At 35.4% G+C, this 16,418-nt stretch overlaps 1 protein-coding gene across 7 annotated transcripts in view; it reads right to left on the bottom strand.

Moving 5' to 3' along the window:
• Pfrx (6-phosphofructo-2-kinase/fructose-2,6-biphosphatase) overlaps window positions 1–16,418 on the bottom strand; it is a 72,669-nt gene that overhangs the window by 4,359 nt on the left and 51,892 nt on the right. For 2 of the 7 annotated variants that reach the window (XM_089251028.1, XM_089251019.1), the window contains exon 14: window positions 8,263–8,535. The exons of 3 other annotated variants lie outside the window; for them this stretch is intronic. In XM_089251028.1, the coding sequence (XP_089107154.1) occupies window positions 8,413–8,535 (123 nt within the window). In that variant the 3' untranslated portion in view covers window positions 8,263–8,412. Of the gene's footprint in view, window positions 1–4,186; window positions 8,536–16,418 lie in introns of those variants that run through there. 2 more of the 7 variants (XM_089251012.1, XM_089251060.1) reach the window with 2 other exon arrangements.

Genomic DNA, 16,418 nt, shown 5'->3' with positions numbered 1-16,418 from the left:
ATCTTAATTCCAAACAAACATGGGCTGGACGAAATTATAAAGGAAAACGCCATAGGACGTATAGGTGTCTCTGTTTAAATTATTTTTCTAAAAAAAATATAATCAAATAAGACTTGAGCTTTTTATTTCTCGCACGGTATCTGTTAACGTAATGGCTCTGAATAGATTTCATTAAATTTGAATTTTTATTTATTTTCAAATAACTTCCTTCCATTAATTACTCTTACTTTAAATTTTCATCAATTATGAACTTATTTCTTTCAAAAACTCCTAATTTTTTCGTAATTCATTACGCTTGATAATTCCAAAATTATTCTCAAATAATTCTGATTTGTATCTGCAGTTTTGCAATTATTGCTTTTCATTAGTACTAAAATTATTTTTTTGCAATAGTTCTAAAAATGATTTATTTCATTAAGACTTTTTATATATTCTGTAATTATGTATACCTACCTTTTAGATGCAGAGTTTGGCCTCTCGAAATACGTGGCGTGTATAAAATCATAGGGTCCCCCGACGATCCCCTTTAGTGTTTCAAATTCATTAATATTGATTCCGGAAAGCATCTCTCACAGTTCTAACTAAATACTGCAATATAGATCTCTCAGTGGTCAGAGCTTTTTTTGAACTATTTTCTTGTTTTTGGAATTTAATTTTTTTTCTATGTAAGGTAGCTAATTTCTAAAAATGGTCGGCGAGCCTCTGCAAAAAGCTCAGAGAGCCACGGATTGAGGAGCCATGGCCCTCCATGGGTGGGGTTGACAGGGCTCTAGCCCTGGGGCCCGGGACATCTCATTTTTTGGTTTTCACGCTATAAATTAACCATAGAAGGGCCCGTAAAAAGTGACCAGGGGCCCTGGCCTAAGCGAAGTTGCGATTAGTTTTCACTTTAGTATCTAGTCGAATTCCGTTTTAACGAATAAATCTCGTTTTAACGAACACTTTTCGAATCCCCCAGATAAGTTAATATAGGAACAATGTATAATCCTGGAATTCCTTTATAACGAAAGAAAATATCTCGGGCATTGTGAAAGTGTTTATAATCAGGCAGAAAACACATCATTTTTCATAGAGGAAAAAAAATTATCCGAAGACAATTTGTTCGATTGAATCATTATTCAATGATTGAAGGTGGATTCGTGATTTAATGCAGGAATCGACTGCATGGATACTAGGATAAATACAACTTAACAGATAGCGTGCGAGAAATAAAAAGCTTTCATAGCTAATTAGAGGAAAATTATTCATATATTTTTAACAATGCATGTTTGACCGATAAATTGATTGTTTCCATTGGCGTAAGGACCATCTAGGTCAAGCTGCGCCAAAAAAAAAAATGTCCATACAAAAAGAAAACAAGACTATCCTTGTTATGACGTTTGAATTGTAAAAACTATAATTTGCCGTATAAATCAATGGCTTTGATGAATTTAAAAATATGAGATGTATTGCAATGGTCAGATAAAATGTCACGAAGTGAAAGATGATTCTGACCAAAAGCGGTTATAAAATGATGCGAACAAGTAAAAGCATGAGCAATGATCAATGGAATTTGGCAATGTTAGCACACTGGTTGACTCTCGTAATAACAAATATGATTGCGCGAGGCGACTGCGTCCTATGCGTAACCGGGCAAGCAAAACTTCCTTCTTTCGGTTAGTCCTGCAGCTCGAACGCCAATGGCCAAGCATAGGCTTGATAGCATGTAGTTTATTGTTAATTTTATTGTTCCAATGAACCTGCCACCGGCGATACATCACTTCTCTGAGCATTGAGGAGTGGTCACTGGCAGGGACCAAAAGATTGTCAATGTTTTTCGAGCTGCGGTGTCTGCTTTCTCGTTGCCTGGTATTCCTATATGACCTGGTAACCAGTAAAATTTTACTGTGGTACCGTGATGAGTGAGGTAATGTAGTTCATGAAAAATGGCATGAATGAATGGACGTGCGTGGAAAGTGAAGGAACACAGTGCCTGCAATGCGCTGAGAGAGTCACTATAAACTATGCATCGTCGGTGGCGTTTGTGTCGTACATGACGTAGAGCCTGAAGGATAGCGTACAGTTCTGCAGAATAAATAGAAAATGTGTCAAGTAGTTTGAAAGATGTCTCCTGACAGCAAATGTAGGCACAACCGACATGCCTAGGGATCTTGGAGCCGTCGGTATATATGGGGAAGTACTTGTTGTACTTACCCCTGTGCTTAAAGAATATCTGTCGATACATGACATCTGCTATGGTGGCTCTAGGGTATGATGATAGTGATAGAGGGACATCTGGCAGAAACTGTTTCCATGGTACCAGTTGGCCAGCAACTGGGGCCACGAGAATTTGAAGTTTCCATTTCAACAGCTCACAAGTCTTATTTAATCATATTTTTTTAGAAAAATAATTTAAATAGACTCACCTACGTCCTATGGCGTTTTCCTTTACAATTTCGCGCAGCTCATGTTTGTTTGGAATTAGCGCTGTCGGTCATGACGTTACACAAATGCGCCGCTTACAGAGGTAGGTGGCATGGCATTTGAGTTAATCCATGGGTCAAGGCCGTAGCTGGGGGGGGGGGGGTTCTGGTCCCCAACCCCTAATGACGACGCCATCTTACCCAGATCCAGCAGGGCAAGAGGGGAAATAATTCCCAAAATCGACTTACCAGTGGAGGCAAGTTCGGGGGACGCAGGTGTCACCCCTCTTTTCTCCCGTCAGCCTGTGACCCTTAACATTTAAAATAAGATTTCGGGATTAGGAGTTTCAGTGCAGAGCCACAACTACAGGGACAGGTCTGGAGTCAGATCAGGGGATGCAAATTTCATCTATTAATCTCTCCGTCAACATTACAAAGGGGCGCCAAAATGTGTGTTTGCCCCAGCTGACCAACGTTCTAGTTGCGGCCCTGAGAGGGAGTATGATTTTTTTTTTTTGTCTACATCTTCAGTGTAGTCAAGTTAGCTACAGAGTCTGGGTTTCTACAGTGTAGTCAATATGATCTGTAAGGCTTGTTGAAAAACTAAAATTGAAACTAAACTTTCTGGTAATTAGTAAAAAAAACCCAATAAATCTTTAAAATTTGTGACTTCACGTACTATCACAACTTCAACCTGGATCACCAGTTGGTGCAATCTTCGATCACAACTTGGACAGCTAAGAAAATAATTCTGGTGCAGGCGAGAGTCAATAGCGGATATGTACGGTATTTGGGAGTCAATTCTTCTGAACCATGGCTTTTTTTAAATCCAGAAATCTTACCTCATAGAAATTGAAATGCCAGAAATGGAGACCGTCATATAATTTAAGAATTGTCTACAAAATCTACCCTCAAAACCAATGAGAATGAGTGCCATCTATTATTCAACAGTTCTTTTTTGGAAAATGATTAGTCTCATTCTGGCGGATCTAACTCTAGCTTCGAAGAATTACACAATCGCTTCACCTATGATGGTAAGTCTCAAGATGTAAATCAACACAAGACATTCTTTGAATGAAAAAATAGTATTTAAAAAAATTCCAATCCTCCACCAAAACGCTCTCAGCACCTTGACTATTCATTTTATCAAACAGAACAAGATACAAAGTGGCTAAAAATAAACAGACTACTCAGATGCATGTAGCACCCATTCTGATGAAACTTGGTATATAGGATCATTTGGGGAAAAAAGATTCAATAAAAAATAGTTAAATTTTTGACCACCAGGTGAAAAATACGAGCTTATTTATCGCAGTTATCTTTTTCCTAGGGTCAGTTTAAGTATACTGACACTACTATGACCTATGTAGCACCCATTACGGTAGACGTATTTCATTGGAACTTGGTACATATATGTATAAGTGACTTGGAAAAATATAACCAATAAAAAGTGCCACTTTTTCACCTGGTTATCAAAAACAACTTTTTTATTGAATCTTTTCCCCCCCATGGTCCATACATCCTATATACCACGTTTCGTCAAAATACCTCTACCAGAATGGGCGCTTCATACGTCTGTGTAGTGTCAGTTTATTTAATACCACGCTGTACTGAACTAGAAAAAAAATTTACTATAACATTAGAAATTTAACTCCAGCAATGTGCATATAACAGACATTTCTCAAAGCAATGCAACAACACTCTTGAAACATTAAACTGAGAATAATATCACAGAAATAGAGACAAAAACGTGATATGATCCAAAATAAACAACAATCGTTAACAAAAAAAACAAGTAAATTTATTTATAACTAAAAATAACAACCACAATTGACAAAAAAAAAATCGAAACTAAGTTACAAGAAATTCTTCCATCGATCTCCATATAAATAAAATCCTTACACTAAATATCCTAATAGATAAAATATATATATATAATCGGTATATGCAACGTCTTGAATACATATATTAACTATAACACAATGAACAGATAAGTCCACAAGCCAAGAAAGAGCGAAACAAAATAAATAGGGTTGAACAGTTATAACAATATCACAAATGCATTATTTCTGTGCAAAAAAAAAAATTGATAAAACAAAAGAAAAAATTCCAGTATAGCTACTTCGCACATATAAAAAACAAAATAATTTGACACTTAAAGCATAACACAGCGCAATTCAGATCTGTTGCAGAAACTCAAGCGCTAAAATATTTTGCTAATATGCTGCGGAATAGATAGACGTCAGACTACTTATAGTAGATTGATATACATGTATTGCACAATTTGCAACAGTTATCACAAAAAAATTTTCCCATTATAATTCAACATTTTTTTCAAGCTGCGAATATAAGTGAAATGAAAACATGACAAGAAATAACAGTATTCACCGGGAGATACATCAGATAAAAAAGATTCATTGCGTTCAGCACATCACTTAAATCAGGAGTTCTTAACCCATGGGTTGCGACCCTAGCTTGTGTTGCAGGGACTTCCGATACGGGTTTCATAAATCCACTTTCAGCCAGGGATTCTTGATTAGCAGGGGATTCCAAGAATGGCTGTACGAATCCATTTACAGCTAGGGTTTCTTGAGCTATGACTCATGGTCCAAACTTAATTTGCATGGTCTTCAGATATGGGCTTGGGCTGTACAGATTCAATTACAGGCAAGGACTCAAGCTATGGGTCACAACTTGATTTGCAGGAACATCCAAGATGGATGGTGCAAATTTTTTTACAGCCAGGAATCTTGAGCTACGAGTCTTGACCCAAACTAGATTTACAGGGGCTTAACTAGATTACGGGTACCTTCTGAGATTTACAGGAACTCATGAGCTATAGGTCGCAACCCAGAGTGATTTACAGAGGCATCCGAAAAGGGCCGTTCAAGTAAACTTGCAGTAAGGGTCTCTTGAGCTACGAATTACTGACCCAAACTTCATTTGCAGGGGACTTCCCAAATGAGTCATATCAAAATCCACTTACAGGCAGGGATTCTCAAGCTATTGGTCACCACCACAACTTGATTCACAGGAGGCTTCCGAGTCCCAAAATTTCAATATATAATCACTAACCAACGATTTTTAATCCTCACAGTCATGGGGACTGTGCTATCGCCTGCTCTGCCTAGGAACCTTCAAGTCAGTCAGGGCTTAAATGAGGGAGTTAATCAAAATGTACAATTTTAATGAATTATATTGCATTTTTTTTAGTTTCTCAGCTTCTGCCTGACGAATTAAATTGTGACTGAATTTGCTTTCCCAAAACAAGATCAAAGTTGAAGAGCTTCAGTTTCGTCAAGTTTTGATATACCAGGCTTGGACAAGAAAACCAAAACACTTTAAAATATAAATAAGACTTTTCTGATCTTGAAATTTTCAACGTATTGGTGTACATACTCGTTTAATGCTACGAGACTGACATATATGTAAAGACCTGTGTGTGTGTGTGTGTGTGTGCCAACCTTCAGATAATAAAAACCCGTAATTTTCTTATGAAAATTCCTCAATTTACTTTCCGGCAAAAATACTTATTATGGCGAAAAAAAATTACCATGCTAAGAATCAACATATAATGTGACCATATTTTATGGGACATTCCTGTATTCTTCATCATCATTTGCTGTCCAACTATTCTAAAGGAATGCCTTTTTTTCAACGTGATGCTTCCTTGAATACTACTTACTGGGCCTTTTCGTGAAATTCTAATTAACAGATTTATAGAAACCCTCAATTTCCTTCAAGGCAATAAGGAATTTTACCTAAAACTAATGATGTCCTGTATTTTCTGGTATATGGAGATCCCGATTTTCTGTAGTTTTCGCCATGAAATATGGCTGGCATAGTATACCCATTGTATTATTTACCAGCTGTCTTACGATCAAACACATATAAAAGAACACTTTCAACATGAACGAACTGCCATGTTTGTTTACATTTATAGATGCAGATGGCTTTGACCACCATTCATACAATGTACTGTTCAGGTGATGCGATATAAGTTTTTTTATGTAAATGGGGGATCACTTTATAAAGAATGAGAAACACACAGCCCCCCCCCCCCCTTCCCAATCCATTACTCTGCCGATAAAGGGCTCCCACAATTTGTCGATATGACCCTACAAATGTTAATTTGTAGCCCAGAATATTCTGAAAACGAAAAACCAAACAGGAATACATAAATGTCGCTGGCTCGCCGCAACACTTTGAGGATAACTTTCACCCAGAAAGACTTGTGATGCTATTGAGATGGGCCTGGCAACACATTGTGGAAATCCCCCCAGGCTTTAATCAGTATTTTTGATAGGCAGAGAAATAAGCAATGCGGAACTTTAAACCCAATGATTATAATGTTATGAATATCAGGGTATGCGATTCTATACAGAATTGAAAATCAATTCAGATACAACATCAGAGTATTATCATTTCCAAACACATTTTGAAATAGTGCACAAGTTTGAGTCAACAGGCAATTTTGTCATAAAAAATGCATGGGCTGGACATGAAAAACACTCAATCTGTTGCAGTTCAAGTCCACACTTGTCTTGCAAAGTGGATTGCCCCAAATTCAGACACTAGCCACTTTGAGAAGATACTAGACTTTAGACACTGACCCTAACAAATCAAGATACATCTATTTTGAATGTGTACAATCAAACCCTCACAGCGATACCCTTGATTGTTGTAATCTGTATGGTCAGAATAGATTTCAAAATTGAAAAGCTGGCAGCAAGAAGGTGGGGGTGAGCTTTATTTTTCTTCAACTATGTCAAGAAGGAGAGTCTTTTTTTGCCCCCAATACTACGATGGTGTAAATTCTGTCCATTGAGAAAAACAGGTGCTGGAACCTGGAGGATAATGCAGTTTGAGACATCCCCAATAAATTTTACTAGAGAAGGGCTAAGGTTCCCCCCCTTAATAATTAATGGATATACAACGCAATGCACCGCACCACTCACCCTCCTGCATAAGTGCTTGAGTTCTGTATATACAGGACTTTCAGCCCTCATTTGTGTTTCCCCCCCCCCCCATTTTGACGCCTTTGACAGGAACTAACCATTGGTCACCTTTACCTAGCATGAAACAAAAGAAATACATATATTTTTAAACAAGAAAGTGAACTTGACCCAAGTGTCAGAAACGAAGCTAAGCTAACCCCTTCTTGCTACAAGCCTTACATTTCGTACTGAAATATTCAACACCTTTGATTAGAAATTTACCGAAAATTATCAAATTAATGAATATATATGGATCTGTATATATAAATATCAGTTCGTTCCATATATCTCTCAGCTTTTGATGATATAACTTAAGCTGCGAATACATTTGGCACCCAAGTCAATCAAATCAAAAAATTGTTAATTTCTTCAAGCTGCGATGATTCGAGGGGAGGGAAATAGATTTTTTTAACAGTTATGTCTATGTAGGAGGTTCGTCCAAAAAAACTTTTTTCAAAATAAGTCATCAATGATTGATTCTCGCTTGTTGTCTTATTAGCGCCACATGAGGGCTCTCAGCCAAATCTGCTTGATTATTTCCCTGACCAAAACCCCCCAAAAATATAATTCAAAATTTTAATCTTCTGAATTTTGATTTTTGTTTTTTCCCCATCATGGAATTTTTCCCTGACTCCAGATCGCTATGAACCCTGCATATAAAGGTGATCTTTATAAGAAATAAGCAGTTTGCTGCATCATTGTATGTTTAACTTTCAGTCGCCAAACATTCAGGCAAATAACTGATGTAGAATTAGTTAATAATGCAATAAATCTTTTTTTTGGAAAAAATCTATTTACATCGCATTAGTAAAGACAAGTAAACAGTTGCTTATAGGCTATTTTGAAATTTTCGTTTGTTTGGACAGACCTCATATTCACATATGGAAGATGTATTTCGCTCTTATTAAAATGTGGAAAGGAATAAAAATTTTATGATACATAATTTTTATACTTGGATTTTGTTTAACATGAATAAACACTTATATACAGGGGGGAATAAAATACACAAGATTTCAGTACACAGTGCTCATAGATCCACATAAGAGCGGCATCTTATTCGCACACTGTTCCATTTGAACACTCTGCTCACTTTCCGTTTGCTTCGTCTTGAATTTTTCATCCAGTGTTCCAGGAATCTGCAATTAAACATAGAAAAAGATTTTAAGATTTCATAAAATTAATATAAATACATATGCACACACAAAAAAGTATTTATTGTTAATTGAGGGATGTATGCAAAATTATTTAAAAGCCATGGAAATCAGAGCAGGAAAATTAGAATAACAGTTATAACGCACCTTGTGAATTTTGCAAAATTTTTCCCCATGAATAAACACTGCACCAATAGCAACAATTGGAAGTGCGTAACGCGCGCGCGCGCAATATTGTTAATTGAGGATGAACAATATATGTGAGCCAGGAGTGCATCATAAATCACTTTCACTGAAACTGTGCACAAATAGCCTGGCAATATCGCTGAATAAATACCAGTTTCATATGGTTTGAGAATCTTAATCACTACAAAAAAAAACTAATGCAATTTCCTGCCTATAATTCATAGATTACAAGCTATAATTATAAAACCATGTCTAATTCCCCCCCCCCCCCCAAAATCTTGGAGCAGGAGCCCCTAGGCTGATATCTTTGACAAGCAAAAGATACTGTGATTACAGTGAATTTATAAAAAAAAAAATTAGAATCATATTGGGCCCCATGGCTGGAGCCATCAGCCCCACACTTATTTGGGTAATGTATATATGGAGATGGGGGGGGGGGGGTATTGCCCCATCAAAGATTTGTGAGGGTGACAATATGTATGTGTGCATATAGATTGACACAATCTTTACCATAGCTCCCAGTCCTTCAAGTCTATCTCTGCCTATGCATGTACAGTAATGATCAAAAGTCTTTTTGACAAATGCAATAATGATTGTAGCCCCAACTTATTTACATGCACTGCCCTGACCATGACATATGTAAAGCAGAAGAAATATTTATTGCCACCTGTAGCTGAAATTTGTTTGGGATTAGTGAGCTTTTATTGTCTAATTTTTGTTTTTGGACGGATCACAAGTGTTTTAACAAATACAGTTTGACCAAATATGGAAGTAATTAATACTTTCCCCCTCTCCCAAGACTTTATGGTAGGGTTATGCAGAACGCATAATGAAAACTAAAACAGTGGTTCTCAACCTGGGACCATATAGCTCCCTTGTGATCCTGGAACATTCTAAGGGGCATAGGGGTAAAAATGAGATAAAAGGGGAGCCACGGCAAGCGGTGGGGGAGAACTCAGAGATGTGAAGAAATAAAGCTTTCAAGTGAAATATATAGGGGGAATGTCGCTATTTTCAGAATCCAGCAGCCCATGGAACCTCTGCCATCTTAACTTGGCTGATGACTTGGAGGCCTCATGTCCATAGGAAGCCTACATAAAATCTGGTACGATTTTCGAGCATAAATATGTAAGCTGTTATGGTTACTTGCAATGAAGAAAAAGCCCCCTAAAACATCACTTTGCCTAGAGGTCCATGATGCTGAGACAGCCATGCATAGATTCTTTTCTCCCCCCACCAAAAAAGAAGTTCACTGAACTCTAACCCAAATTAAATGGAAAATTGCTGTCTGGAAAGGTTATTTATTGTGTAGGTTCATTGGGTCGTCCAGTATTTTACACAGATCCATTTTTCCCATATAATTCTGCTCTTGGGAGGGATGCTAACCCTAACTTCTGGATACGTACCTGGCCTGGGGTTACAGAGATAAAAAGTTTCTATAAATAAGGTCTATTATTATAAAATTATAGTTTTCACTAAATTCAATAAACGGAAAAGGTCTGGCTCCTGCATGAGAGTGGGGGTGCTGGGTAGGATAAGGGAAACCGTGAGAAGAAAATATAATATAATAGAGCCATGAGGTAAAAAAGGCCAAGAACCACTGCTCGAAAACAAAAAATTCTGTGGATTTTTTTTTTGGGAGAGAAGTGCAATTAAGGCTTTAAATATGGAGTGAAGTGCAGCTCAAGTGATTGTTTTTCAAGACAAATCAATTTTTAGAACAATGTTTAATAATTTCTGGTACCTGTAAAAGTATTTTCTTTCAATACAACCAAAGATGATGACAGATAGGATAGGTAGAACAATCAAAATGCACGCAAAGTGAGAAAGATCCTCAAAATGTGCCCACTAGGTGAAAAACCTGATGAATTTAATTACAGACTGAATGTGAGTATCACTTGTAAAACATTGGTTGAACATTATGGTTTGTTTGGTTGGTTGTCTTCCAAGTGAAAAACATAATTACGGATGGGCAAGGGAGAAGTAGAATTATGCCAATCTTCCTACTGACGAGAGAAACAATCCAAGGTGTGTGAATAGGGGTAATACATAACTACACCATATGAAGTATTACAGGCAGTTATGAGGTAATTATTAAGGTATTATAGGCTCTTACTGTTAAACCCCAAAGCCAAATGCGGGATGCTTTTCTGCTAATGGTGTTGGTACTCTTTACCTTCTGGAAAAAAAACTCAAGGGACAGGTTTTATTATAAAAATGTATTTCGTAACCACGCCATCCTTTAGGACGTGACATGCCACTCTTACACATATTCCAGCATGACAGTGACAGTAAATATAGCTCAAAAGTTGTTAGAAATTGCTTGAATGGCAACAAAATGAGCATTTTATAGGTGGCAAAGTCAGAGCCTTAACTTGAATACTATCAAGCATTTAGGGTATTCAAGTTATTGGGATAAATCGAGATGCTATCCATACTTAGATGAGACAGCCATAATATTTTATGGGCAGTGTGTATATTTATACTTCATCATAATTATTGGTTTTTATTGCTCTTATTGGGTTTGCTGCATTTGTGGTATGGTTTAGATATATACTTGACAACAATATTTTTCTGGCCTTTTTATTTCCCAACCACCTCATTGTGCATCTTATTTGTTGTGGTTTTTGTATTTGTATGGATTGAGTTTGACAGATGAGCTCACATAAAAGTAAATTAATTTTTTTTCTGAATTTAAAAAGATTAGATACACAATTTTTTGTTCATAATAGTTTGTAATGAGATTTTTTGTGTTTCATAGGATAGATTTAATTAAAAAACTCAAATACAAATTTTGCACACACATTTAGTTGTTTAAAGACTTGGGAATACAATGTTTTATAGACACAAGACTTTTACTGCATAAAACATCTAAATTCCTTAATGCATATATTATCTGCAACTTTTTTCTCTAAACAAAGTTAGAACAAAATGGAAAAATGTCTTTAAATATTTCACAAAAATATTTTTTCATAGATTAGTGGTTCTCAAACTTTTGCCACTTGTGGCAAACTTGTTTTAGTCATCGCGACTCTCCACAATAATATAGAAAATCACTTCATAAGCAACAAACAGGCACACATGACCAGGCCGTAACTAAACTGGGGCAACAGGGACACTGCTCTGAATTTTGGGCCACACAAAATTTACACTTGTTTTTTTTATAATATTTTCAAGAGGGGCCTGGGAAGAAACACTAAGGCCCTGCACATCAATATAGACAACTAACCATGATGCATACTTTGAGAAGCACTGGTTTATACAGGGTGATCACTTAATTCCCCTTGTCACATTTTACTGGCAAACTTGATCCTAGAGAGAGAGAGGTGTACTTCAAGTATCCCAATCATATAACTCAGATACATCATTCATGTTGCAAGGGATTGTATAGTTATTAAAATAAAAATATTAATTTTTTTATATGGACATCCTATCACCAGAAACCAAATTATAAAGTTCTTGCTCTGTCTCCAGAGGCAACCCCTCCCCAAAAAAAAAAAACCATGTTTCTCAAAACAATCCAAGAGTAACATTTGAGATATTTAAATTGAAAAATTTAGAAAGAGCAGTAATAACTAATAACAGACGCTTCTTTCTTCCGACTTATACTGTTCTTTCCCACTTTTCCCCTAATTTTGAAGTTAAATATCTCAACGAATATTGCCCTTGGAAACAGATTTTTTTTTTTTGGTCTCAAGAGACAAGGTAACTATTTCGTAATTGAGTTTTTGAGGACAGGGTGTCCACATGAAAAGTTAAGAAAAAGTTAATTTTTTTTCTTATTTTAATATCTATACAAGCCCTTGCAACATGACGTATCTGATTTCTCCTAAGCATTTGGAAAAATTTAATTGGAAGCATGCCTCTAGAATCAACGGCTCACCAGTAAAATGCGGCAAGGAGAAGTAATCGATCACCCTGTAGCCTATAATAGTTGGCATACAGATGCCAGCAGAAAGATCAACTTTTTTTAAGAAATGAGAAATGTGAAGGGGGATGTTGGCCCCCCAAGATTTTATTCAGGGGTAACACAGATAACAAAGAAATTTGCAAGTGCAGATTATACATTGTTGTTGATAATAGGAAGGAAATTGCAATTTTTTTTATGCGTATTACATACTATTGCCTATTCAATGCTGATTATTATAAATACTGCACTACTTCTGGGACACCCTATACATAGGAATGTAGGTGTTAAAAACTACATTTTCTGCATAATATAGATATGGAAAAACCATATTTCATAATATTGGTGAAATCCCCCATCCGTAAAGCAAAGGTAAAAGAAAATTAATGCAAACGATCAAAATCTTAAAATATTGATATTGTAATATAGATATAGAATTTAAAAAAATTCCATAAGATTCACATAGGTGGCTATTCCCAGACTTGAAAAATCTGTAGTTTGTGACGTGACAAAATGTTTTGCTGCTAAAGAAAACACCATGCAAACAAGAGGGAAAACCTGATAACATAGGGTGATCATGAAATCCATTTTCCCGGGACATTCCCATTCTTTCCCATATAGTTTTGGCTGTCCCAACTTTAATAAATAAAAATGTCCTGCATTTTGAACAAAGCCTCTTGAATTTTAATTCTTCAATGAAATCTAAAGTTAATTTATAAGTTGGTAAAATAATTTTGTTATAATTTGCCTATGAATATTTTTCTTGCATACGAGACATTTCACATTTTTTTAACAGAATTAATTTCAATCTACAGTGATTTGCAGTAGTGTTGCATTTCCTGCCATTAGCAATTTTTCAGTGAATTTAACGTTAGAATGTGGAAACTTTTGGCATGGCATTTGGAGACAATTAGCAATTTTCCCATATTTCTCTCAAGGAAACCTGATCAAACTAGGATTGCAATGACTGAGGGACTTTCTCTTGACTCTTAATTCATGTGAAGCCACAATTTGGAGGATTTCCGTATATTTATAGAAAAATCTGAACAATATTGGATGAATCTGGTTTCTGAACGGGGAAGATTTTAATAAGGCGGAAAACTCAGAAGCATTGGCACCTGTGGATTCACATCACACCATTTTAGTTACAATAAAAAGTTGACCTATTTGGCAAACTATTTCCTAAACTTGAAAGAACTCAGATATTAATAGGAAAAAATCCTTTTCTAGATAATTACATCCCTTCACATGTTAGGAAGAGTTTGTGATGGATGCTTTGAAATTTTGTGCTACTGCTCGGGCACATGCAAAAACTTAGCTAGCTGCATCTTGTTTGCAAAAAAAAAAAAAATGTTACCCTTTCCCAAATATTTTTTTTTTATTGGCTTCAAGAGAAGAAATGCCTCACAAAAATGAGATCTGGTTGAAATTTTTGAGAGTAAACTTTGCGGCCTGGTAGGGCCTCAGAAAAATCACTTGGCCTGGGGGCCACATGATGCTCTTAAGATGGCCCTATCATGCCCACGTGATAGCAAACCTAAAATGATAAAATTTTACCTTTATTTTTATAATCAAAATCCCCAATGCAGAATATGCCTAAAACTGCAACCTACATCACAGAACAGTCAGTGCTGCTGCAGAACAAGCTCAGTAGGAAAAGAATTGTGAAAATAACATTATCGTAGGAATTTTTAGCACAGAAAATTTTCAATAAGATGAGAGCTCATTGCAAAACAATGCAACATTCTGCTATTAGAAGTAAAAATTAATATATCCAACTGTTTTAAGCCCCATCTCATTCTATTGCAGGTGTTCTCAAGAATGTCTGAACAACTGAGGCATTTTCAGAGAGAGATAGCATTTCACTCCAGACACTTAAATTGTTGGAACTCCATATTAATGGGAATACATTATTTTGGGAAGAAATCAAATATATCTAATACCCGATGCAAGCAGATTTGACTATACTTAGAACATATTAAGAGTATGAACATTCTTTGCAGGATTTTTTACTAATATGCAACCATTGGGGTTCAGATTTTTTTTATGACCTAAAGATGAAACATCATTGCTGATAGGTTAAAAAACCTAAATTTAAAGTTTAACAGATCAGCAATAACATTTTATCTTTAGGTCATAAAAATCTAAGCCCTAGTAATCATAAATAAGGAAAATGCACTTAAAAACAAGTGAAAAGTATATAGCATAAACTGACATGGATAAAAGGTCAGAGTTAATTTTTTGGAACAGGGTTGAATTAGTAGCTTGTCTAAATAAAATGCTGAATGAAAACATTGAGGTGCATAAAAATAAAATGAGCATTAACTTGACATATGTACAAATACATTCTTCAAAAATACCAAAACACAAAATATATAACATGCTGTTTGAACACAAAATTATCCCATTCTATAAAGATAATGTACTCTTAAATTTATAGATAGAATTCCAAAAGGGGTGAAGAATGATCCTATTGTTCCAGCCAAAATCTGATCCTAGAAATTTCAAAATTAATCCACCTTAAATCTACTTTGGACATTGAAGTCGCACAAAGCTCAAATATAGAAAGCATCAAGTTTCCCCCAATATCTTGAAATGTTACTCCACTGAAAAATTCAGCTCTATATTCAAGAAATTCCATTTTTTTCTTTAATAATAAACAATGTGTGGATTTGCATTGCCAAAAACATCTTAAAATAATGATGTAATAAAGAATTCAACCCAGTCAAGGGTCTAGCAACTAAACTTAACAATTCATTTTATGGCTCTTTTTACCAAAGATAGACTTCTATGAATGAAGCAAGCTCATCCTATTTAATGTTCCTCACTATATCTACCCAAATACTAGTCTGTCATGGGACAAAAATATATTGATATAACTGCTAATGTCTATATAAGTTTTATGTTATATAAAATTGATTTTCTGTGTGCATGCTCTATACAAATCCATAATTTTAAGCACGTCGGCAAATTTTACATGTATACGAAACAAGACCAAAATTTAACGACAGACTTTAAAAGTTCATCACAGCTGGGTAAAAAACTCAAAAAACAATGGTTTTTGCAGTCTCAACAATGAATAACTTTTACAATGTTTACTTTAATTACCATGGTTCCCAAACAATACATTTTAGACGTATATTCCTTTACAATGGTTTGTAACTTCTTTAATGGTTCCAGTGTATAGAAAAAACCCAGGCAGCATTAGGGTATTACAGCTAGTATATTTTAAAGAGAAAATCTTAAAAAAAAAAAACTGACAATCAACTGAAATCTGATAGCCAGAACTATAGCAGACAGATGCCCATGCGGCAAGACAAATTTAAGGGAGCTACATTTTCTCCTCTTTTTAAAGTGTATATAATAAAATGAAAATACAATCAATTTTCTCATAAATGAATCTGAAAAAAGATTAAATTTGACAAAAAAAAAGCTATTCAATTTTATTCTTCATATGCAAAATTATCTTGAAAATCTTATTGATGGGGGAAAAAAATATCAGTTCATGTCAAAATGACCTCTTGAACTAATAAAGCTTAGCATATCTGCCTGAATTGTGAACAGAAGAAAATGTAGCAGATTTATTTGAAGGTGGTTATATATTTATACATAATACAAGGAAATTTCAGAATAGACAAGATCGTCAACATAATTTCTTGACAAACGCACTGTAACAAAAATATTCAAGCTTTACACACAAGCAACAGCATGAGCGAGCTCTAACAATCAAATATGTTTACTGAGAAAAAAAAGAAACTGAATAAAAAAGTAATGA

Source organism: Pholcus phalangioides, unplaced genomic scaffold (assembly GCF_987345545.1).
Source record: "Pholcus phalangioides strain wild (caught in Gottingen) unplaced genomic scaffold, Ppha-v1.0 ptg000003l_1, whole genome shotgun sequence".
NCBI lineage: Eukaryota > Metazoa > Arthropoda > Arachnida > Araneae > Pholcidae > Pholcus > Pholcus phalangioides.
This window is presented reverse-complemented; position numbering and strand designations above follow the sequence as displayed.